This window comes from Oncorhynchus keta, chromosome 18 (genome assembly GCF_023373465.1).
Source record: "Oncorhynchus keta strain PuntledgeMale-10-30-2019 chromosome 18, Oket_V2, whole genome shotgun sequence".
In the NCBI taxonomy this organism is placed as follows: Eukaryota; Metazoa; Chordata; class Actinopteri; order Salmoniformes; family Salmonidae; genus Oncorhynchus; species Oncorhynchus keta.
This window is the reverse complement of record NC_068438.1, coordinates 36,195,542-36,218,829: the sequence shown is the minus strand read 5'-3', so window position 1 is coordinate 36,218,829 and position 23,288 is coordinate 36,195,542. Positions and strand designations below refer to the sequence as shown.

Sequence of the window (23,288 nt, the reverse complement as noted above, 5' to 3'; positions counted from 1 at the left end):
ACAGAGCAGAGCAAGGTAGAACAGAGCAGAACAGAGCAGGGCAAAACAGAGCAGAACAGAGTAGAGCAGGGCAGAACAGAGCAGAGCAGGGTAGAACAGAGCAGAAAAGAGCAGAGCAAGGTAGAGCAGGGTAGAACAGAGCAGAACAGAGCAGAGCAGGGTAGAGCAGGGTAGAACAGAGCAGAGCAGGGTAGAACAGAGCAGAACAGAGCAGGGCAAAACAGAGCAGAACAGAGTAGAGCAGGGCATAACAGAGCAGAGCAGGGTAGAACAGAGCAGAACAGAGCAGAGCAAGGTCGAGCAGGGTAGAACAGAGCAGAACAGAGCAGAGCAGGGTAGAACAGAGCAGATCAGAGCAGGGTAGAGCAGGGTAGAACAGAGCAGAGCAGGGTAGAGCAGGGCAGAGCAGGGCAGAGCAGAACAGGGCAGAACAAAGCAGGGCAGAACAGGGCAGCGCAGAACAGGGCAGAACAGAGCAGGGCAGAACAGAGCAGGGCAGCGCAGAACAGGGCAGCGCAGAACAGGGCAGTACAGATCAGAACAGGGCAGAGCAGAACAGGGCAGAACAGATCAGAACAGGGCAGAGCAGGGCAGAGCAGAGCAGGGCAGAACAGAGCAGAGCAGGGTAGAACAGAGCAGAACAGAGCAGAGCAAGGTAGAGCAGGGTAGAACAGAGCAGAGCAAGGTAGAGCAGGGTAGAACAGAGCAGAACAGAGCAGAGCAGGGTAGAGCAGAGCAGAGCAGGGCATAACAGAGCAGAGCAGGGTAGAACAGAGCAGAACAGAGCAGAGCAGGGCAGAACAGAGTAGAACATGGCAGAACAGAGCAGAACAGAGCAGAGCAGGGCAGAGCAGAACAGAGCAGAGCAGAGCAGGGCACGTCAGAACAGAGCAGAACATAGCAGAGCAGGGCAGAACGGAGCAGAACAGAGCAGAGCAGGGCAGAACAGAACAGAGCAGAGCAGAACGGAGCAGAACAGAGCAGGGCAGAGCAGAACAAAACAGGGCAGATCAGAACAGGGCAGAACAGATCAGAACAGGGCAGGGCAGAACAGGGCAGAGCAGAACAGGACAGAACAGAGCAGAACAGGACAGAACAGAGCAGGGCAGAACAGATCAGAACAGGGCAGAGCAGAACAGGACAGAACAAAGCAAGGCAGAGCAGGGCAGGGCAGGGCAGGGCAGAACAGAACAGAACAGAGCAGAGCAGGGCAGGGCAGGGCAGGGCAGGGCAGGGCAGGGCAGGGCAGGGCAGGGCAGGGCAAGGCAGAGCAGGGTAGAACAGAACAGAGCAGCACATGGTAGAACAGAGCCGAGCAGAACAGAGCAAGGTAGAACAGAGTAGATCACAGCAGAGCAGGGTAGAACAGAGTAGAGCAGAGCAGGGTAGAACAGAGCAGAACAGGGCAGAGCAGGGTAGAACAGAGCAGAACAGAGCAGAGCAGAGCAACGCAGAGCAGAGCAGGGCAGAGCAGAACAGAGCAGAGCAGGGCAGAACAGAGCAGAACAGAGCAGAGCAGAGCAACGCAGAGCAGAGCAGGGCAGAGCAGAACAGAGCAGAGCAGGGCAGAACAGAGCAGAGCAGGGCAGGGCAGAACAGAGCAGAACATGGCAGAACAGAGCAGAGCAGAGCAACGCAGAGCAGAGCAGGGCAGAGCAGAACAGAGCAGAGCAGGGCAGAACAGAGCAGAACATGGCAGAACAGAACAGAGCAGAGCAGGGCAGAGCAAGGCACAGCAGAACAGAGCAGAACATGGCAGAACAGAGCAGGGCAGAACGGAGCAGAACAGAACTGGGCAGAGCAGGGTAGAACAGAGCATGGCAAAACAGAGCAGAGCAGGGCAGAGCAGGGTAGAACAGAGCAGGGCAGGGCAGAGGAGAGGAGAGCAGAGCAGAACAGAGCAGGGCAGAGCAAAACAGAGCCGAACAGAGCAGAACAGAGCAGGGCAAAACATAGCAGAGCAGGGCAGATCAGAACAGAACAGGGAAGAGCAGGGCAGAGCAGAGCAGAACAGAGCAGGGCAGAACAGAACAGGGCAGAGCAGGGCAGAACAGAACAGAGCAGGGCAGAGCAGAGCAGAGCAGAACAGAACAGAGCAGGGCAGGGCAGGGCAGAGCAGAACAGAGCAGGGCAGAACAGAACAGAGCAGGGCAGAACAGAGCAGAACAGAGCAGAACAGGGCAGAGCGGAGCAGAACAGAGCAGAGCAGGGCAGATCAGAGCAGAACAGAGCAGGGCAGAGCAGAACAGAACATGGAAGAGCAGGGCAGAGCAGGGCAGAACAGAACAGAGCAGAACAGAGCAGAGCAGAGTGGGGCAGCCAAGTGTCGGGACGTTGGCCTCTTTGGGTATAGCAAGCCCCATCCCCCTCTCCCTGGCTCCCCCTTGCCTCCTTCAACTAGGCTGCTGTGGTCAGAGAGATGTCGTAAATTCCTGAGGATCTCCTCATGGACACACAGTATAGAAAGAGTACATTTTCATAGAGAACAAAGGAATTCCTTCCACCTCACAGAACTTGAGGTACGAACACATTTCATGTTCTGGAGAAAGTATAAAAGATCGGTGAAGAATCCAGCTACGAACTGGTCCGTTTGTTACAACTTGGGGAAGGTCATGGGAGACGATGTGGCCACATTACCATAACACTGTTTATATATTAGCCTCAGATATTGTTGTATAAGATGAATGAGTGAGTATGATACTGTTTACACAATTTTACAATGTGATTTTGGACTGTTTAATGAAGGAAAACTCAAAAAGGGGATTGGAGTTAACTAAATCAGAGGACCACCCCTGAAACCCAGTTAGGGTCAGGCGTCCTGGGACAGCCCTTTTCTGCAATTCTGAATAAAACCCAACTTTGGGAAATTATCACCAGACCAGGTTGTGGACCATTGCAATTGTTCCCGAATGAGTGAGCGTTCATGTGCCAAGGATTAGCATTTCAATTGTTATAATTATCAACTCTGTAGTGACTTCTTAGTCGACCCCCATTTCCCCTTTTGTCTAACAAGCCGCCATGCCGGTTTAGCCCACTAGGGCACATTCTCCTATCATTTGGCTCAGTTGGTAGAGCATGGCGCTTGTAACGCCAGGGTAGTGGGTTCGATTCCCGGGACCACCCATACGTAGAATGTATGCACACATGACTGTAAGTCGCTTTGGATAAAAGCGTCAGCTAAATGGCATATATTATTATATTATATATTATTTCATGTAACCACATTTACCTTGGTTGACTGTTTGTTTATGCATTTCTGTGAATTACATAGTTAGTAATAAATAAATGATTTAAGACAATTGATGTATGGATGACTCATAGTGAAGACAGGGTTTGTGCAGATAACCAACAATTTACGACGTTTGGAATGAGACTAACGTGAGGTAAAGTAAATAATTCATTCATCAGAAGACTATGGATCAGATATGAAAATATCTGAAAGATTATATTAGGAAATTATAACCTTGTAATCTTAATATTTTTCCTTGGTGCCCTGACTTCCTAGTTAATTAGTTACATGATTAATCAGTCTAATCGCGTAATACTAATTAAAGAGAATCTTTGATAAAAAACTATAAGTCTTCAATTTAATGATAGTAAAGACACGACACAAGCTTCAAGCACTGAACTGATGCCTAGTAAGAATTTCATGAAGCGTTTTATCACACTGTCAGTCAGGTAAAAACCATTGAGGTTGTATAGTGACAGTGGTCAAGACGGCATTAAGACAGAATAACATGTCACTGTCAGTCAGGTAAAAACCATTGAGGTTGTACAGTGACAGTGGTCAAGACGGCATTAAGACAGAATAACATGTCACTGTCAGTCAGGTAAAAACCATTGAGGTTGTACAGTGACAGTGGTCAACACAGCATTAAGACAGAATAACATGTCACTGTCAGTCAGGTAAAAACCATTGAGGTTGTACAGTGACAGTGGTCAACACGGCATTAAGACAGAATAACATGTCACTGTCAGTCAGGTAAAAACCATTGAGGTTGTACAGTGACAGTGGTCAACACGGCATTAAGACAGAATAACATATCACTGTCAGTCATGCTCATCACACACTGTTTATGAGGCCTGACGTGGCTATAATTGGTACGGTAATCATTTCAATGACACATCTAACCAATATTATAGACCAAGAACAGGTGAGCAGACAGAGGCACAGAGGAATTCAGGAATTTGCTTCATTGTAAAATGATGTCATACCACTACTTTAATATTAATATGACAGCTGTAAACGTAGATGAATAAACCCTTCAGAATAAGATTAAAGGGAAGTCAATACTACAAAATGTCCATTGACTATTTGCCAGCCATTGAGGTTAAAGCAGGTGGGGAAGTTATTAGGCAGTAAGCCTTGGAATCCACGCTGTATGAAGTTAACAAGTGAGGACACATAGAAGAAGGATATATCCCTCCTCTTCCTCTTCTTCCACCCGAGGGAAAACAATGTTATTTGAACCTTCTGCTGGGTGCAGAGAAATGCAGGTCAGAGTTCTCCTCCACTCACCTATCTGGAAGAAGGTGACATCAGACTTGACCCCTGGGCCTGCCCCAGTGCTGGCTGCGACCTCCACACTGTAACGGATCCCTGGAGCCAGGCTGGGGATCAGCAAGGAGAAGGTAGAGCCATCCACCGTACGGTTGATATGGTACCTGCTCTCATTCCCCAAACACCAGATCTGACAGGACAGAGAGAGAAGACAATATAACAGTGTTCTGATGGTGGTGTGACATGTACAGCAAGTTAGATACTTCTGGTTGATGCTAATGTATCATTTCAGCGCAGATTTAATTATTCCACCCCGGTATTCCACATATAAAAACACTGGGACACATTTTTCTGTGTTTCTGGGTGTGTTCCACACAGAGTCTGTATTAGCTTTGGTAGCCATGTCCCCCTGTCTGAGTGAGTGTAACCTAACCCCATGAAAAGCTAAGTGTGGGTCAGTACTCACCTCCATAACCCTACTGCAGCAGCAGCAGCGCAGGTTTGTCAGTGACTCACAGGGAGGAGATAGGGCTCTCTCAGGCTAACTCAACCCAGGGCTCTCTCAGGCTAACTCAATCCAGGGCTCTCTCAGGCTAACTCAATCCAGGGCTCTCTCAGGCTAACTCAATCCAGGACTCTCTCAGGCTAACTCAATCCAGGGTCACAAAGTGCTTCATTTATTCTTCTCAGCATGAGGGCTGCTAACCTCAACATCCTGAACCTGGCTACCCCCAGAATCTTAAACCTGGCTAACTCCAGCATCCTGAACCTGGCTAACCCCAGCATCTTGAACCTGGCTAACTCCAGCATCTTGAACCTGGCTAACCCCAGCATCTTGAACCTGGCTAAACCCAGCATCCTGAACCTGGCTAACCCCGCATCTTGAACCTGGCTAACCCCAGCATCCTGAACCTGGCTAACCCCAGCATCTTGAACCTGGCTAACCCCAGCATCTTGAACCTGGCTAACCCCAGCATCCTGAATCTGGCTAATCCCAGCATCGTGAACCTGGCTAACCCCAGCATCCTGCACCTGGCTATCCCCAGCATCCTGAACCTGGCCAGCCCCAGCATCCTGAACCTGGATAACCCCAGAATCCTGAACCTGGCTAACCCCAGCATCCTGAACCTGGCTAACCCCAGCATCTTGAACCTGGCTAACCCCAGCATCTTGAACCTGGCTAACCCCAGCATCCTGAACCTGGCTAACCCCAGCATCTTGAACCTGGCTAACCCCAGCATCTTGAACCTGGCTAACCCCAGCATCCTGAATCTGGCTAATCCCAGCATCGTGAACCTGGCTAACCCCAGCATCCTGCACCTGGCTATCCCCAGCATCCTGAACCTGGCCAGCCCCAGCATCCTGAACCTGGATAACCCCAGAATCCTGAACCTGGCTAACCCCAGCATCCTGAACCTGGCTAACCCCAGCATCTTGAACCTGGCTAACCCCAGCATCTTGAACCTGGCTACCCCCAGCATCCTGAACCTGGCTAACCCCAGCATCTTGAACCTGGCTAACCCCAGCATCTTGAACCTGGCTAACCCCAGCATCCTGAACCTGGCTAACCCCAGCATCTTGAACCTGGCTAAACCCAGCATCTTGAACCTGGCTAACCCCAACATCCTGAACCTGGCTAACCCCAGCATCTTGAACCTGGCTAACCCCAGCATCCTGAACCTGGCTAACCCCAGCATCTTGAACCTGGCTAACCCCAGCATCCTGAACCTGGCTAACCCCAGCATCTTGAACCTGGCTAACCCCAGCATCTTGAACCTGGCTAACCCCAGCATCCTGAATCTGGCTAATCCCAGCATCGTGAACCTGGCTAACCCCAGCATCCTGCACCTGGCTATCCCCAGCATCCTGAACCTGGCTATCCCCAGCATCCTGAACCTGGATAACCCCAGAATCCTGAACCTGGCTAACCCCAGCATCCTGAACCTGGCTAACCCCAGCATCTTGAACCTGGCTAACCCCAGCATCTTGAACCTGGCTACCCCCAGCATCCTGAACCTGGCTAACCCCAGCATCTTGAACCTGGCTAACCCCAGCATCTTGAACCTGGCTAACCCCAGCATCCTGAACCTGGCTAACCCCAGCATCTTGAACCTGGCTAAACCCAGCATCTTGAACCTGGCTAACCCCAACATCCTGAACCTGGCTAACCCCAGCATCTTGAACCTGGCTAACCCCAGCATCCTGAACCTGGCTAACCCCAGCATCTTGAACCTGGCTAACCCCAGCATCTTGAACCTGGCTAACCCCAGCATCCTGAACCTGGCTAACCCCAGCATCCTGAACCTGGATAATCCCAGCATCCTGAACCTGGCTAACCCCAGCATCTTGAACCTGAATAACCTCAGCATCTTGAACCTGGCTAACCCCAGCATCCTGAACCTGGATAACCCCAGCATCCTTAACCTGGATAACACCAGCATTCTGAACCTGGATAACCCCAGCATCATGAACCTGGATAATCCCAGCATCCTGAACCTGGCTAACCCCAGAATCCTGAACCTGGCTAACCCCGGCATCCTGAACCTGGCTAACCCCAGCATCCTGAACCTGGATAATCCCAGCATCCTGAACCTGGCTAACCCCAGCATCTTGAACCTGAATAAATCAAATCAAATCAAATCAAATTTTATTTGTCACATACACATGGTTAGCAGATGTTAAATGCGAGTGTAGCGAAATGCTTGTGCTTCTAGTTCCGACAATGCAGTGATAACCAACAAGTAATCTAACCTCAGCATCTTGAACCTGGCTAACCCCAGCATCCTGAACCTGGATAACCCCAGCATCCTTAACCTGGATAACACCAGCATTCTGAACCTGGATAACCCCAGCATCATGAACCTGGATAATCCCAGCATCCTGAACCTGGCTAACCCCAGAATCCTGAACCTGGCTAACCCCCGGCATCTTGAGCCTGGATAACCCCAGCATCTTGAACCTGGCTAACCCCAGCATCCTGAACCTGGATAACCCCAGAATCTTGAACCTGGATAACCCCAGCATCCTGAACCTGGATAACCCCAGCATCATGAACCTGGCTAACCCCAGCATCCTGAACCTGGATAACCCCAGCATCATGAACCTGGCTAACCCCAGCATCCTGAACCTGGATAACCCCAGCATCATGAACCTGGCTAACCCCAGCATCCTGAACATGGCCGCCTCTGCTTTCTCTACCCCCACCACCGTATGTTAACATCCCTCACACACAGACGTGTGTGTGTGTGTGTTTGGAGGTAGGGGGTAGTGTTAGAAAGCCCCAGAAGCCCGAGGGGCTGCTTTAGGAGTCGTGGTGGGAAGAAGCGCCACTAGGGACCATATGCAGTAATGACCAAGGAACGCTGCCGTGCCGGATTTAACAACCATGAAATTACTATAAACCCTATCGGCAGAAAACATTTACCTGGAAAATTAACAGTGGCTTAACTTTTAAACTGACTTTGCTGTGTCTCCCCTCCAACACTAACCTACAATCCCTGTGACAAAAAAGAACTTTCCAATTAAAATGTCAGTACTCACACTGCATGTTATATGAGGAGTGTGCTGGCCACAGCGAGGTGGTTACACAAAGAGAATACTTATGAGTGAACACAGAGAGGAGGAGTGGAGCAGAGGGCGGAGAGAGGAATGCTATGGCTGAACTACAAAATTAACCTGACCTGTACCAAAAGAAGATGGAGTGGAGTAGCCCTTTCCTGAAGTCAATGACCAAAAGCTCCCCCTTTGGCCTCATGGGTGGAACGTTATTATATAACGTTGTCATAATTTAATTTTTATTTTATTTTTTTAACAACGAAAATCTGGTGTTTTCTATGTCAAACAGTTTTGTTATCTTTCAGACTGATGTGATGTAAATAAAGTGAAATATTGGGATCCAAATGGAATACATTTCAACTCTATATCTGACATGGTACAGTTGTCTTCTTTTTTTAAGCCCATAACCATACTGTATTTCTGAGGTGTATTTTGTTTCAAAGTAAATTTGTTCAAGACTACCAAGAATCACTCTGTGGGACCCTGATTTAGCCCACTGTCGTAAAAGATTAAACGGTTTAACAAGAGAAGCCTTCCCAAAAATATCTCACAAGCTTCGCTCTATTTTCCCTGCTATAATCTCACTCTCCCGTTGTCTTCACCTTGATTGGATTCTCTGTCTGTCTTTCCCATTCATAACCCTCTTTCCAGCAGAGCAGAGTCAAAGAAATCCCTTCCAATGATTTAAGAGGCTCATAAGAGTAGCTTGTGGGCCAATGGCCAAGCGCCAATAGATGTTCAGAAAATATATCCTTATCTAGATGTTAAGCCTGCAGACCTCTCATCATTAGATTCATTAATCAGCAGGATGAATATACAATGTGTTGCTATAATGTATGGCTATAGTGCATGCCGATAAGGTATGCCTGTAATGTATGCCTATAATGTATGCATACAACATATGGCTATAATGTATGCCTATAATGTATGACTATAATGTATGGATAAATGTATGTTTATAATGTAATGAATAGGTATAATATATGGTTATATGTATGGATACAATATATGAGTCTAATGTATGGCTGTAATATATGGCTAAAATGTATGGCTGCTAAAATGTTTGGCTGCTATAATATGTGGCTATAATGTATGACTATAACGTATGGATATAATGAATGGCTGTATAGAGAATACATCAGTTAGTCTAGACCTTCAGTAGACTAACTCTGAATAATCCACGAAAGGCCCTCATATTCAAAGCTGGACCTTGAAGCCACCCACTGGGCACACACTGGTTGAATCAATGTTGTTTCCACGTGATTTCAATTAAATTCTGTTGAATCAATGTGGAAAACACATTGAAATGACCAGTGTTTTTCCCCCAATTCTTCTGCTATAATTAGGGGATTTAGACCTGGGAAACCACGTAGGTGCAATTAATTATGAGGTAGAACAGTACCAGCAGGCTCTGGACCCCGTAGATTAGGAGTTGAATACCCCTGCACTAAGGAACAGAGAGCCTCCCAGGACAACTCAGAAAGTGTGTACATCTATCTAGTCCACCAGATGGCACTGTTTCACAACCATTTCAGCTCTGAGATGACTAGGCACAGAGGAAGATGATAACCTCTACCCATGTATTACCTTACAGTCTGTCTCTCCTTTGTCTCGCTCTGTGTTACAAATAATTACATGTTGTTACAGTAGATATACCCTGCAGACCAGAGGCCAGGGGTTGCCTACATAGTAGTACACTACCGTAGTACACTACCTTTGACCAAACTCAGAGTATATGTGGGTAATTTGGGAGTCCCTGCCAGTGTTCTGACCTTGTACTCCTGGACCACCCCGTTCTGCTCCTCCTCTGGAGGCGGTTGCCAGGAGACCATGATGGCGGTCCCATTGTCCCCGCTCTCTGTGACGGTAACCCCACGAGGGGCTGCACTGGGAGCTGGGGACAGACAGATAGACAGACACAACAACACATGTAAATGTAATACACCATCAACAGTAACACACACTGTCTGTCCCCACACACTGTTACAACAGTAACACACACTGTCTGTCCCCACACACTGTTACAACAGTAACACACACTGCCTGTCCCCACACACTGTTACAACAGTAACACACACTGTCTGTCCCCAGCTGTCTGTCCCCACACACTGTTCCAACAGTAACACACACTGTCTGTCCCCACACACTGTTACAACAGTAACACACACTGTCTGTCCCCACACACTGTTACAACAGTAACACACACTGCCTGTCCCCACACACTGTTACAACAGTAACACACACTGTCTGTCCCCAGCTGTCTGTCCCCACACACTGTTACAACAGTAACACACACTGTCTGTCCCCAGCTGTCTGTCCCCACACACTGTTACAACAGTAACACACACTGTCTGTCCCCAGCTGTCTGTCCCCACACACTGTTACAACAGTAACACACACTGTCTGTCCCCAGCTGTCTGTCCCCACACACTGTTACAACAGTAACACACACTGTCTGTCCCCACACACTGTTACAACAGTAACACACACTGTCTGTCCCCACACACTGTTACAACAGTAACACACACTGTCTGTCCCCACACACTGTTACAACAGTAACACACACTGCCTGTCCCCAGCTGTCTGTCCCCACACACTGTTACAACAGTAACACACACTGTCTGTCCCCAGCTGTCTGTCCCCACACACTGTTACAACAGTAACACACACTGTCTGTCCCCAGCTGTCTGTCCCCACACACTGTTCCAACAGTAACACACACTGTCTGTCCCCAGCTGTCTGTCCTCACACACTGTTACAACAGTAACACACACTGTCTGTCCCCAGCTGTCTGTCCCCACACACTGTTACAACAGTAACATACACTGTCTGTCCCCACACACTGTTACAACAGTAACACACACTGTCTGTCCCCACACACTGTTACAACAGTAACACACACTGTCTGTCCCCACACACTGTTACAACAGTAACACACACTGTCTGTCCCCAGCTGTCTGTCCCCACACACTGTTCCAACAGTAACACACACTGTCTGTCCCCAGCTGTCTGTCCTCACACACTGTTACAACAGTAACACACACTGTCTGTCCCCAGCTGTCTGTCCCCACACACTGTTACAACAGTAACACACACTGTCTGTCCCCACACACTGTTACAACAGTAACACACACTGTCTGTCCACAGCAGTCTGTCCCCACACACTGTTACAACAGTAACACACACTGTCTGCTCTCTCCTCACATCTACTGCTCTCATAAATGGATCCTATCCAGAAGAGAACTGAAGTAGAACAGTCACAGTTGGACTGTCTCTATTCACTAGGGGTCTGTACTAACAGAAGTAGAACAGTCACAGTTGGACTGTCTCTATTCACTAGGGGTCTGTACTAACAGAAGTAGAACAGTCACAGTTGGACTGTCTCTATTCACTAGGGGTCTGTACTAACAGAAGTAGAACAGTCACAGTTGGACTGTCTCTATTCACTAGGGGTCTGTACTAACAGAAGTAGAACAGTCACAGTTGGACTGTCTCTATTCACTAGGGGTCTGTACTAACAGAAGTAGAACAGTCACAGTTGGACTGTCTCTATTCACTAGGGGTCTGTACTAACAGAAGTAGAACAGTCACAGTTGGACTGTCTCTATTCACTAGGGGTCTGTACTAACAGAAGTAGAACAGTCACAGTTGGACTGTCTCTATTCACTAGGGGTCTGTACTAACAGAAGTAGAACAGTCACAGTTGGACTGTCTCTATTCACTAGGGGTCTGTACTAACAGAAGTAGAACAGTCACAGTTGGACTGTCTCTATTCACTAGGGGTCTGTACTAACAGAAGTAGAACAGTCACAGTTGGACTGTCTCTATTCACTAGGGGTCTGTACTAACAGAAGTAGAACAGTCACAGTTGGACTGTCTCTATTCACTAGGGGTCTGTACTAACAGAAGTAGAACAGTCACAGTTGGACTGTCTCTATTCACTAGGGGTCTGTACTAACTGAAGTAGAACAGTCACAGTTGGACTGTCTCTATTCACTAGGGGTCTGTACTAACAGAAGTAGAACAGTCACAGTTGGACTGTCTCTATTCACTAGGGGTCTGTACTAACAGAAGTAGAACAGTCACAGTTGGACTGTCTCTATTCACTAGGGGTCTGTACTAACAGAAGTAGAACAGTCACAGTTGGACTGTCTCTATTCACTAGGGGTCTGTACTAACAGAAGTAGAACAGTCACAGTTGGACTGTCTCTATTCACTAGGGGTCTGTACTAACAGAAGTAGAACAGTCACAGTTGGACTGTCTCTATTCACTAGGGGTCTGTACTAACTGAAGTAGAACAGTCACAGTTGGACTGTCTCTATTCACTAGGGGTCTGTACTAACAGAAGTAGAACAGTCACAGTTGGACTGTCTCTATTCACTAGGGGTCTGTACTAACAGAAGTAGAACAGTCACAGTTGGACTGTCTCTATTCACTAGGGGTCTGTACTAACAGAAGTAGAACAGTCACAGTTGGACTGTCTCTATTCACTAGGGGTCTGTACTAACAGAAGTAGAACAGTCACAGTTGGACTGTCTCTATTCACTAGGGGTCTGTACTAACTGAAGTAGAACAGTCACAGTTGGACTGTCTCTATTCACTAGGGGTCTGTACTAACAGAAGTAGAACAGTCACAGTTGGACTGTCTCTATTCACTAGGGGTCTGTACTAACAGAAGTAGAACAGTCACAGTTGGACTGTCTCTATTCACTAGGGGTCTGTACTAACAGAAGTAGAACAGTCACAGTTGGACTGTCTCTATTCACTAGGGGTCTGTACTAAAATGACTATTTTTCTTTGTTCAGAGAAAGTGTTTACAAATATATTTTTTTTAAATCACTGTTTATTCAAACAAAGAGAGAATTCTGATTGCAATGTTTACGCCTGTGTGTTCTGTGATGATTCTACCCTGATGAGTTTAATTAAAGTTAATTTATTATGACAACATACAACATAACACTCTTAATCTCGTTCCGATTGACTGTAATGAAATCAGGCATTCCTGCTCACGGGAGTGAGGCCACCGTGTTTGAACTACGAAAACAATTAGCAACACAATTAGCAACAAAGCTTTGCTGAATACAACAAGGAAGAAGGAAAACACACACCCACACACATTTTGACCAACAGTCTTTTTTTCAGTCAGCTCCTCTCTCATTCATTCCACATAACTTTTCACAACGCGTCTCTCTTTCATATGGCCTATATGAGCTCTGGGTTGCACCCAAACCCTGGAAGATTTTCACAAACACATCCTTTTCAATAATTAACACAGCACCTAGGTGACAAATAGTATTTGGGTTCATCATCCTCTGTGTTTCACGGGACTTTTTCCAACAGTACAACATCTGGCCTAACTCACAGAAACACCACAGAACACACAGTCATCCTTTACTCTCCACGCCCGCTGGGAACAGCTGCTGTTCTCACACACATGCATAGTTACAAAGGTCACCGCGCGCGCACACACACACACACACACACACACACACACACACACACACACACACACACACACACACACACACACACACACACACACACACACACACACACACACACACACACACACACACACACACACACACACACGGAGACTTGTCCACCCACCTTCCTCCAGAGTCTTGGCTATCTTGACCTCACTGTCTGTTCCCTGGAACTCGTTGAAGAAGGGCCGAACTTTGAACTCGTAAGTGACTCCCTTCCTGAGCTGGGGCACCACAGTACTGTCCTCCCCTGGGGTTCTCACCTCAAACACAGCCCAGTCACTCCTCTGCTGGCCCTCTGGAGAGGCACGGTACATCACCTTATAACCCTGGATGTACTGAGACTGCTGCTCCACCTAGTGGCCAGGGGAGACAATAACACACATACACACACACTCAGAGTGACTCTACAGTGGAAAGTCTCTCAGCATCATTCTGGAACATTATCAATAGACAGTTCAGTTGTAGCTGTAGGCCAGTTTTACTAATGTGGCTGTCTCTGGCTGGCTGGCTGGCTGGCTGGCTGGCTGGCGGGGTCCGGAGTGTTAACTCATCACATGGTCCATCCACTTATCTATCCATCCATCCCTCCGTCTGTGTGTGGGCCAGCAGAGCGGTTCCATTTGGAGCGTCAGCGATGTCTGGAAACCACAGCGCACCATGACGTCATAGCCCAGAGGTTCCGAGAGTCTGGTCCTGGTTACAGGGGGCTAGAACAGGGCATCTGACATGACAGCCCGGCCCGTCTCCTCCTGACTTACTGGGAACTCTAGCCTAGGATCAGGGGGGACAGTGCAGCCTCTCATACTGACTGACTCACACACAGCAGGGGACAGGATATGCTGAGGGTACAGTGAGCCATGATGACAGAGATCATTTCATATAATAGAGCATTTGTAAAGGTGGATCTTGATTTAGAGAGCCTCTGTGTTGTCAGTCAGGGATCATCTATGCATGTGCCTCTACTGTATGTGTGAACTCTACAATACAACCTATTGGTGTGCACTAGAATGGTACTGTACAGCACTGTACTGTAGTGTATTGTACTACTGTACTGCAGTGTATTGTACTACTGTACTGTAGTGCATTGTACTACTGTACTGTATTGTAGTGTATTGTATTGTATTACTGTACTGTAGTGTATTGTACTACTGTACGGTACTGTAGTGTATTGTACTACTGTACTGTAGTGTATTGTATTGTATTGTATTGCTGTACTGTAGTGTATTGTACTACTGTACTGTACTGTACTATCCAGCAAGGTCTCTAGGAAAGGTAGGCAGCACTTTTTTTAATCCTCCACTAAAACAAATGATGCCGGCTCAAGTGATCTCATTAGGCTCAGAACTGTGCAACGGAAATATCACATTTACATAAGCACCCTTGGCAGCAATGACAGACTCAAGTCTTGTTGGGTATGACGCTGGATGTGGAGTGTCCAGAAGTCTCTCCAGAGTTGTTCGATCGGGTACAAGTCCAGGCTCTGGCTGGGCCACTCAATGACATTCAAAGACTTGTCTTGGCTGTGTGCTTAGGGTCGTTGTCCTGTTGGAGGGTGAACCTTCACCCCAGTCTGAGGTCCTGAACGCTCTGGAGCAGGTATTCATCAAGGATCCCTCTGTTCTTTGCTCCGTTCATCTTTCCCTCGATAATGACTAGTCTCCCAGTCCCTGCCGCTGAAAAACATCCCCACAGCAGGTTTGCTCTAGACATGACGCTTGGAATTCAGGCAAAAAAAGCTCAATCTTGGTTTCATCAGGGCAGGAAATCTTGTTTCTCATGGTCTGAGAGTCTTTAGGTGCCCTTTGGCAAACTCCAAGCTGCCTGTCATATGCCTTTCACTGAGGAGTGGCTTCCATCTGGCCACTCTACCATAAAGGCCTGCTTGGTGGAGTGCTGCAGAGATGGTTGTCCTTCTGGAAGGTTCTCCCATCTCCAAAGAGGAACTCTGGAGCTCTGTCAGAGTGACCATAGTGTTCTTGGTCACCTAGGCCCCTGCCCCGATTGCTCCGTTTGGCCACACGGCCAGCTCTAGGAAGAGTCTTAAGTGGATCCAAACTTTTCCATTTAAGAATGAAGGAAGCCACTGTGTTATTGGGGACCTTCAATGCTGCAAACATTATTTGGTACCTTCCCCAGTTCTGTGCCTCGACACAATTTACGGACAATTCCTTCGACCTTGTGGCTTGTATTTTTCTCTGACATGCACTGTTAATTGTGGGATCTTATGTAGACAGGTGTGTGCCTTTCCAAAGAATTTCCAAACATTTGAATTTACCACAGGTGGACTCCAATCAAGTTCTAGAAACATATCAAGGATGATCAATGGAAACACGATGCACCTGAGCTCAATTTCGAGAGTCATAGCAAAGGGTCTGAATACTTATGTAAATAAGGTATTTATTTTTTACATTTTCGTCATTATGCGGTATTGGGTGTATATTGATGAGGAACAGTATATATTTATTACATTTTATAATAAGGCTGTGTAAAATAAAATGTAATGGGGTCTGAATACTTTCCGAAGGCACTGTATAAGAAGCCAGTTTATAGAATACAGTGTGCCTTATGCAACTAGTGAGGAGGTGTACAATTATACTTTCCTTCTATTCAACATAACCTGGAATAGATCGACATGGAGCCAGTGGAATCATGGTAGCCAAACAGTGTTTAATAAGATATCCACGATCTAACAGCATAGAGGTCCTAACACCTCTGCATGCTGCCCTTTATAATCCTCTTTTCTCCTCCTCCTCCTCCCTCTCTCCTCCCACATCTGCAATCCATTTCAGCCTGAGAGCACTAGTTGGACACCTCTTCCATTTCACTTGTTTTAACAGCAGTCAAGTGTTTTCAATCTGGGAAGGCACAGGCTGGCACGCTGCGCTGCTGGGCGGCTTATGGCAGTGGACTGTGTGTTGTGGAGTGTTGTGAGTGGGCCGCTGTGGGTTGGTTTAGCTCTGATTGAAGACAGGCAGAAAGACAGGCAGACAGACAAGCAGAAAGACAGGTCTTACAGCAGCAGTGCTGGCCAGCGTGACTGGCCCTGACCAGATGGATACTTAGAGAGTTTTGACAGGGTTCCAGTCTGTTCTCTGCTCTGTCCATCTCCGCAGTGCAGTGTCTGTCCTCTACAGGACGCTAGCACATTAGCACTGCTGAGTGGGCAAACAAATCGACCGTGAGCACAGAGCGCTCCAGACCTAGCTACTCTCTATGGTGACTTTGGAGAGAACAATAAAAAGTATTCATTTAAGTTTTAAAATTAATGCTAAAACATACAAAATACACAATAGATATTAAAATAATAAATAAACCATATAGACTACCGTTCAAAAGTTTGAGGTCACATAGAAATGTCCTTGTTTTTGAAAGTAAAATACCTTGTCAGCAACCATCACTCCTGTGTTCCAAAGGCACATTGTGTTAGCTAATCCAATTTATTATTTTAAAAAGCTAATTGATCATTAGAAAACCCTTTTGCAATTATATGTTAGCACAGCTGAAAACTGTTCTGATTAAAGAAGCAATAAAACTGGCCTTCTTTAGACTTGTTGAGTATCTGGAGCATCAGCACTTGTGGGTTCGCTTACAGTACGCCTATGTAGATATTCCATGAAAAAATATGCAGTTTCCAGCTACAATAGTCATTTACAACATTAACAATGTCTACACTGTATTTCTGATCAATTTGATGTTATTTGAATTGACATTTTTTTTGCTTTTCTTTCAAAAACAAGGACATTTCTAAGTGACCCCAAACTTTTGAACGGTAATGTACATACATGACAGGAGTCACTCATTGGGAATGTCATCCCTAAAGTGGTGTTTTGAAGCAGAGAAAAACACTCACCGTCCACTGCACTCTGACAGAGGAGGAGGAGAGGATGGTGGGGTTGTGAAGGTGGATGACCACCTCTCCTAACTCCCTCTGGATCTGACGGTGGTCCACTCCCTGACTGGTGGGGGGGATATCTGCACACACACACACACACACACACACACACACACACACACACACACACACACACACACACACACACACACACACACACACACACACACACACACACACACACACACACACACACACACAAACACAAACATACAAACACAAACACACGATAAATACCTGTCCAGTATGAACAGCAGAGGGTTCAGACTGGGACAGAGTTCAGACAGGGACAAGGTCCATGCAGGGACAGGGACAAGGTCCAGACAGGGACAAGGTCCAGACAGGGACCTACCGTAAAGCAGCCCATTTCAAGTCATTAAGAGACATCAGAGACCCACCTTGTGTTTTGACGGTGTCAGTGATGGGGCTGGGGTCACTCAGGCCGTAGGCGTTAACAGCTCGGACCAGGAAGAGATAGACAGCACTGGCCTTCAGGCCCTTCAGTACATACGACTCAGTCTTCACATGTTCTGCCAGGGTCTGCCAACTGCTGCCTGACGCATGACTAGGAGAGAGGACAGAACAGGATGTTACACATCAGGTTTAAAGTTCATACACACACTCAGACCATAGGCGTATGATATGTGGTAGTAGAGAAGTGGCCTGGGGGTGCACATTTAATGTGTTGTGAAATCTGTTGTCAAATGTAATGTTTTTAAAATGATATATAACTGCCTTAATGTTGCTGGACCCCAGGAAGAGTAGCTGCTGCCTTGACAGGAACTAATGGGGATCCATAATAAATCCCAGGAAGAGTAGCTGCTGCCTTGACAGGAACTAATTGGGATCCATAAGAAACCCCAGGAAGAGTAGCTGCTGTCTTGACAGGAACTAATTGGGATCCATAAGAAACCCCAGGAAGAGTAGCTGCTGTCTTGACAGGAACTAATGGGGATCCATAATAAATACAAATACAATGTGACATCAATTTATTTATTTTGGTCACAAGTGACCTCCTATGTCCTCTGCTCTTACCTGAAGGCCTCTATGATGTAGGAGGTGGGCGTGGCTCCTGAGAAGTTGGGCTTCCAGGACAGAGTGACGGAGGTGCGGGTGACGTCAGTGACCTCAGGTTTGAAGGGGGCGCTGGGGATCAGGTTGGGGTCAGTGGGTCTGGCCGGTTGCACTGGAACACCAAACTCTGAAGATGAGGAGAGTATCATGAGACATTTTCTATAAAGCTAAATTAATACTTTATCAGTAACGCCAGACTATGGAATGCATACCAAGCACATTCACACACACACAGACTCACGCACACTCCCTGGGCTGGTGGCAAGATTGTGACATTCCAACTAAAAAAGCAATTACAGACTGAATGTATTTAATTCATGATGGAGTGAAGCCACAGTGATAGTAGGCAGCAGTCCAGTGACTTACCTTGAACATCCAGATAGGCCTTCCACGAGGCCTCTCCACAGTGACAGTAGGCAGCAGTCCAGTGACTTACCTTGAACATCCAGATAGGCCTTCCACGAGGCCTCGCCACAGTGACAGTAGGCAGCAGTCCAGTGACTTACCTTGAACATCCAGATAGGCCTTCCACGAGGCCTCTCCACAGTGACAGTAGGCAGCAGTCCAGTGACTTACCTTGAACATCCAGATAGGCCTTCCACGAGGCCTCGCCACAGTGACAGTAGGCAGCAGTCCAGTGACTTACCTTGAACATCCAGATAGGCCTTCCACGAGGCCTCGCCACAGTGACAGGAGGCAGCAGCCCAGTGACTTACCTTGAACATCCAGATAGGCCTTCCACGAGGCCTCGCCACAGTGACAGGAGGCAGCAGCCCAGTGGCTTACCTTGAACATCCAGATAGGCCTTCCACGAGACCTCGCCACAGTGACAGGAGGCAGCAGCCCAGTGACTTACCTTGAACATCCAAATAGGCCTTCCACGAGGCCTCGCCACAGTGACAGTAGGCAGCAGCCCAGTGACTTACCTTGAACATCCAGATAGAACTTCCACGAGGCCTCGCCACAGTGACAGGAGGCAGCAGCCCAGTGACTTACCTTGAACATCCAGATAGGCCTTCCACGAGGCCTCGCCACAGTGACAGGAGGCAGCAGCCCAGTGACTTACCTTGAACATCCAGATAGGCCTTCCACGAGGCCTCGCCACAGTGACAGTAGGCAGCAGCCCAGTGACTTACCTTGAACATCCAGATAGAACTTCCACGAGGCCTCGCCACAGTGACAGGAGGCAGCAGCCCAGTGGCTTACCTTGAACATCCAGATAGGCCTTCCACGAGGCCTCGCCACAGTGACAGTAGGCAGCAGCCCAGTGACTTACCTTGAACATCCAGATAGGCCTTCCACGAGGCCTCGCCACAGTGACAGTAGGCAGCAGCCCAGTGACTTACCTTGAACATCCAGATAGGCCTTCCACGAGGCCTCGCCACAGTGACAGGAGGCAGCAGCCCAGTGACTTACCTTGAACATCCAGATAGGCCTTCCACGAGGCCTCGCCACAGTGACAGTAGGCAGCAGCCCAGTGACTTACCTTGAACATCCAGATAGGCCTTCCACGAGGCCTCGCCACAGTGACAGTAGGCAGCAGCCCAGTGACTTACCTTGAACATCCAGATAGGCCTTCCACGAGGCCTCGCCACAGTGACAGGAGGCAGCAGCCCAGTGACTTACCTTGAACATCCAGATAGGCCTTCCACGAGGCCTCGCCACAGTGACAGGAGGCAGCAGCCCAGTGACTTACCTTGAACATCCAGATAGGCCTTCCACGAGGCCTCGCCACAGTGACAGGAGGCAGCAGCCCAGTGACTTACCTTGAACATCCAGATAGGCCTTCCACGAGGCCTCGCCACAGTGACAGGAGGCAGCAGCCCAGTGGCTTACCTTGAACATCCAGATAGGCCTTCCACGAGGCCTCGCCACTGGGAGTGGAGGCGATGCATGTGTACATGCCTGTGTCACCCAGCTATAAGACAGAAGAAAAGAGGACAGGAAATAGAGGGGAGAGGGACTAGATTAGTGATCGCTCTGGGTTCAAATGCAAATGACAAGGTACTGTCTGGACATCAGTGGAATTGGACTAAAATAGTGCTGCTTCCTCCCCAATATCTCTCTTTCTCTCTCTCTCATTGACATGCTGCTGTGGTCCCTAGCAGCCAGCCATCAGTGCCTGGTAATCTCACTATTATATTTCCCTCTAGAAAGTGGGAAAAGCAGCTGGGAAGGCCAAGTGGCAGGATTGTACCAGACAAATTGAAAAGATTTCCACAGGAACAAAGACTAATTGGAGACCTCCTCTCCCTCTCCTCTCCTCTCCCCCTCCTCACTCCTCTCACCCTCCCCTCGGGGAAAGGAGTGCTTTACAGAACAGATATGGTGACACTCTCTAGTGTGTGAGAGGGAGAGTGTGTGTCTCAGTATGTTTGAGAGAGGGAGAGTGTGTGTCTCAGTGTGTTTGAGAGAGGGAGAGTGTGTGTCTCAGTGTGTTTTTTAGAGAGGGAGAGTGTGTGTCTCAGTGTGTTTGAGAGAGGGAGAGTGTGTGTCTCAGTATGTTTGAGAGAGGGAGAGTGTGTGTCTCAGTGTGTTTGAGAGAGGGAGAGTGTGTGTCTCAGTATGTTTGAGAGAGGGAGAGTGTGTGTCTCAGTGTGTTTGAGAGAGGGAGAGTGTGTGTCTCAGTGTGTTTGAGAGAGGGAGAGTGTGTGTCTCAGTGTGTTTGAGAGAGGGAGAGTGTGTGTCTCAGTGTGTTTGAGAGAGGGAGAGTGTGTGTCTCAGTGTGTTTGAGAGAGGGAGAGTGTGTGTCTCAGTGTGTTTGAGAGAGGGAGAGTGTGTGTCTCAGTGTGTTTGAGAGAGGGAGAGTGTGTGTCTCAGTGTGTTTGAGAGAGGGAGAGTGTGTGTCTCAGTGTGTTTGAGAGAGGGAGAGTGTGTGTCTCAGTGTGTTTGAGAGAGGGAGAGTGTGTGTCTCAGTGTGTTTGAGAGAGGGAGAGTGTGTGTCTCAGTGTGTTTGAGAGAGGGAGAGTGTGTGTCTCAGTGTGTTTGAGAGAGGGAGAGTGTGTGTCTCAGTGTGTTTGAGAGAGGGAGAGTGTGTGTCTCAGTGTGTTTGAGAGAGGGAGAGTGTGTGTCTCAGTGTGTTTGAAAGAGGGAGAATGTTTGTTCCCTGTAGATCAGCCTCCAGGTTGGGTCCATCTAAGCTCAACCTGACAGGTAAGACAAGTCATCCAGCTCCTTAAAATGCATTGCAAAAGACAAACATAAACTAAATGTTCATTCATGTAAATTGCCTTACGTAAGGTTTGGGTTGAAAACACATCACACTGTTCTCACAGTGTTGCCCATTCACCACAGCCCTGTCACCACACACAACCTGCCTGCAGTCATCACAACACACACACATACACACAGCAACAGTCTAACGCGAACTCTGACCCCTTGATGCCTCCATCTGGAGGTGGATTTGAATCGGCAACACCCTGGTCTCTCCCTCAGTGTTCTGCTTCACACAGCTCCCCATCACACTCTGTTGAGTGACAGGACAATAGTGTGTGTGAATTCACTTCAAACCCCTGACAGCTGATTGACGGCTCACTGAGGAGAGGAGAGGCATGGCTGGACCCTAGGAGGGAACTGATCACATGCTTTATTTAGTGATGGAGCAGCAGGAGTTACTCTGCCAGCCAGTCAGCCAGCCACTCCACCGTATAGTTATTTAGGACAGCTTTGAAAGTGATTGGGGAAATGCGTTATTAATGTCTCTGCTAATGGAAGAGCTAATTGTAAATGTAAACATATGAAGGAGGTCAATTGGGAAGTTTCAAACAGCCAAACTGTTCTACATTGAGAACAGAATTCCATTCAATGAACTTCTTATTTCCATATATTAGGATAATGGGGATATGATTTGACAGCCAACGGCCTCAGTAAGATATTCCATGTGAGCTTGTACACTACAGTAGACCTACATGTTGCTCTGTAGATCAGACAGTCCTGTCGTATAAAGGCTTCATACACAGTCCGCCTGCAGTTTGATGTATTTTCTCAGTACTCGTACTCTGAACCAGAGAGGTACATCAACACATTGTTTTATCTTTATGCTTTGAAAAGCTTGGAGAGAAGGTCTACCATTCCATGTGTTTATACTGTGTATTCAGTGAAGATGAGAGTTTCTTTGTGTGTGCGTGCGAGCGTGCATGTGAATGTGTGTGTGTATGCGTGTGTGTACATGTTTGAGTGTGTTGTGTGTTACCTTGGCGTAGCGGATCTGCAGTGCACCCGTGTCCAGCTGTTTGACCCGGGAGTCGTGAGTGGACACCAACACCCCGTCCTTCCTCCACATGATGGTGGGGGTGGGCTTACCCGTTGCTAGGCAACTCAGAACCACCGTCCCGTCCACAGAGACTGTCTGATTGGTCGGACCCTGGCGGACAACTGGAGGTGGGCGATCAGACACAACTAGAGAGAAAGAGAGAGAAGGAGAGTTAGAGACTGTGTGGGAGAGAATATATATAATTTGAGTGGACGATGAGAGAACAATGTTGAGTGGATTTGATGAGAATAATAAAATAAATGGAGAGACAATTATACAGTGGGATTGTAGAGAAACACATAAATAACAGGAAGGAACAGGAGGAAGGTGAGAAAGTTGCAAACACAAGGTAGCTGTGTGGTAGACGGAGAGAGAGAGAAATTCAAAAATTGAATGAAATGAAATTTTCACAACTGGAAGCAATTTTCTAATCATTCAGCAGTAGGAGTTGACCTTAGCCAAACAAATGAGGTGTAATTAAAATAAAACAGGCTAACATACAAGTCCTCTTTCTGCAGATCCAG

General features: G+C 47.7%; 1 protein-coding gene across 3 annotated transcripts in view; it reads right to left on the bottom strand.

Moving 5' to 3' along the window:
• robo1 (roundabout, axon guidance receptor, homolog 1 (Drosophila)) overlaps positions 1–23,288 on the bottom strand; it is a 476,268-nt gene that overhangs the window by 81,501 nt on the left and 371,479 nt on the right. For all 3 annotated transcript variants that reach the window (XM_052467998.1, XM_052467999.1, XM_052468000.1), the window contains 8 exons: positions 22,705–22,910; positions 20,349–20,430; positions 18,474–18,639; positions 17,837–18,003; positions 17,397–17,518; positions 13,668–13,899; positions 9,829–9,950; positions 4,520–4,691 (listed from right to left, as the gene is read on the bottom strand). In XM_052467998.1, the coding sequence (XP_052323958.1) occupies positions 4,520–4,691; positions 9,829–9,950; positions 13,668–13,899; positions 17,397–17,518; positions 17,837–18,003; positions 18,474–18,639; positions 20,349–20,430; positions 22,705–22,910 (1,269 nt within the window). The remainder of the gene's footprint in view (positions 1–4,519; positions 4,692–9,828; positions 9,951–13,667; positions 13,900–17,396; positions 17,519–17,836; positions 18,004–18,473; positions 18,640–20,348; positions 20,431–22,704; positions 22,911–23,288) is intronic.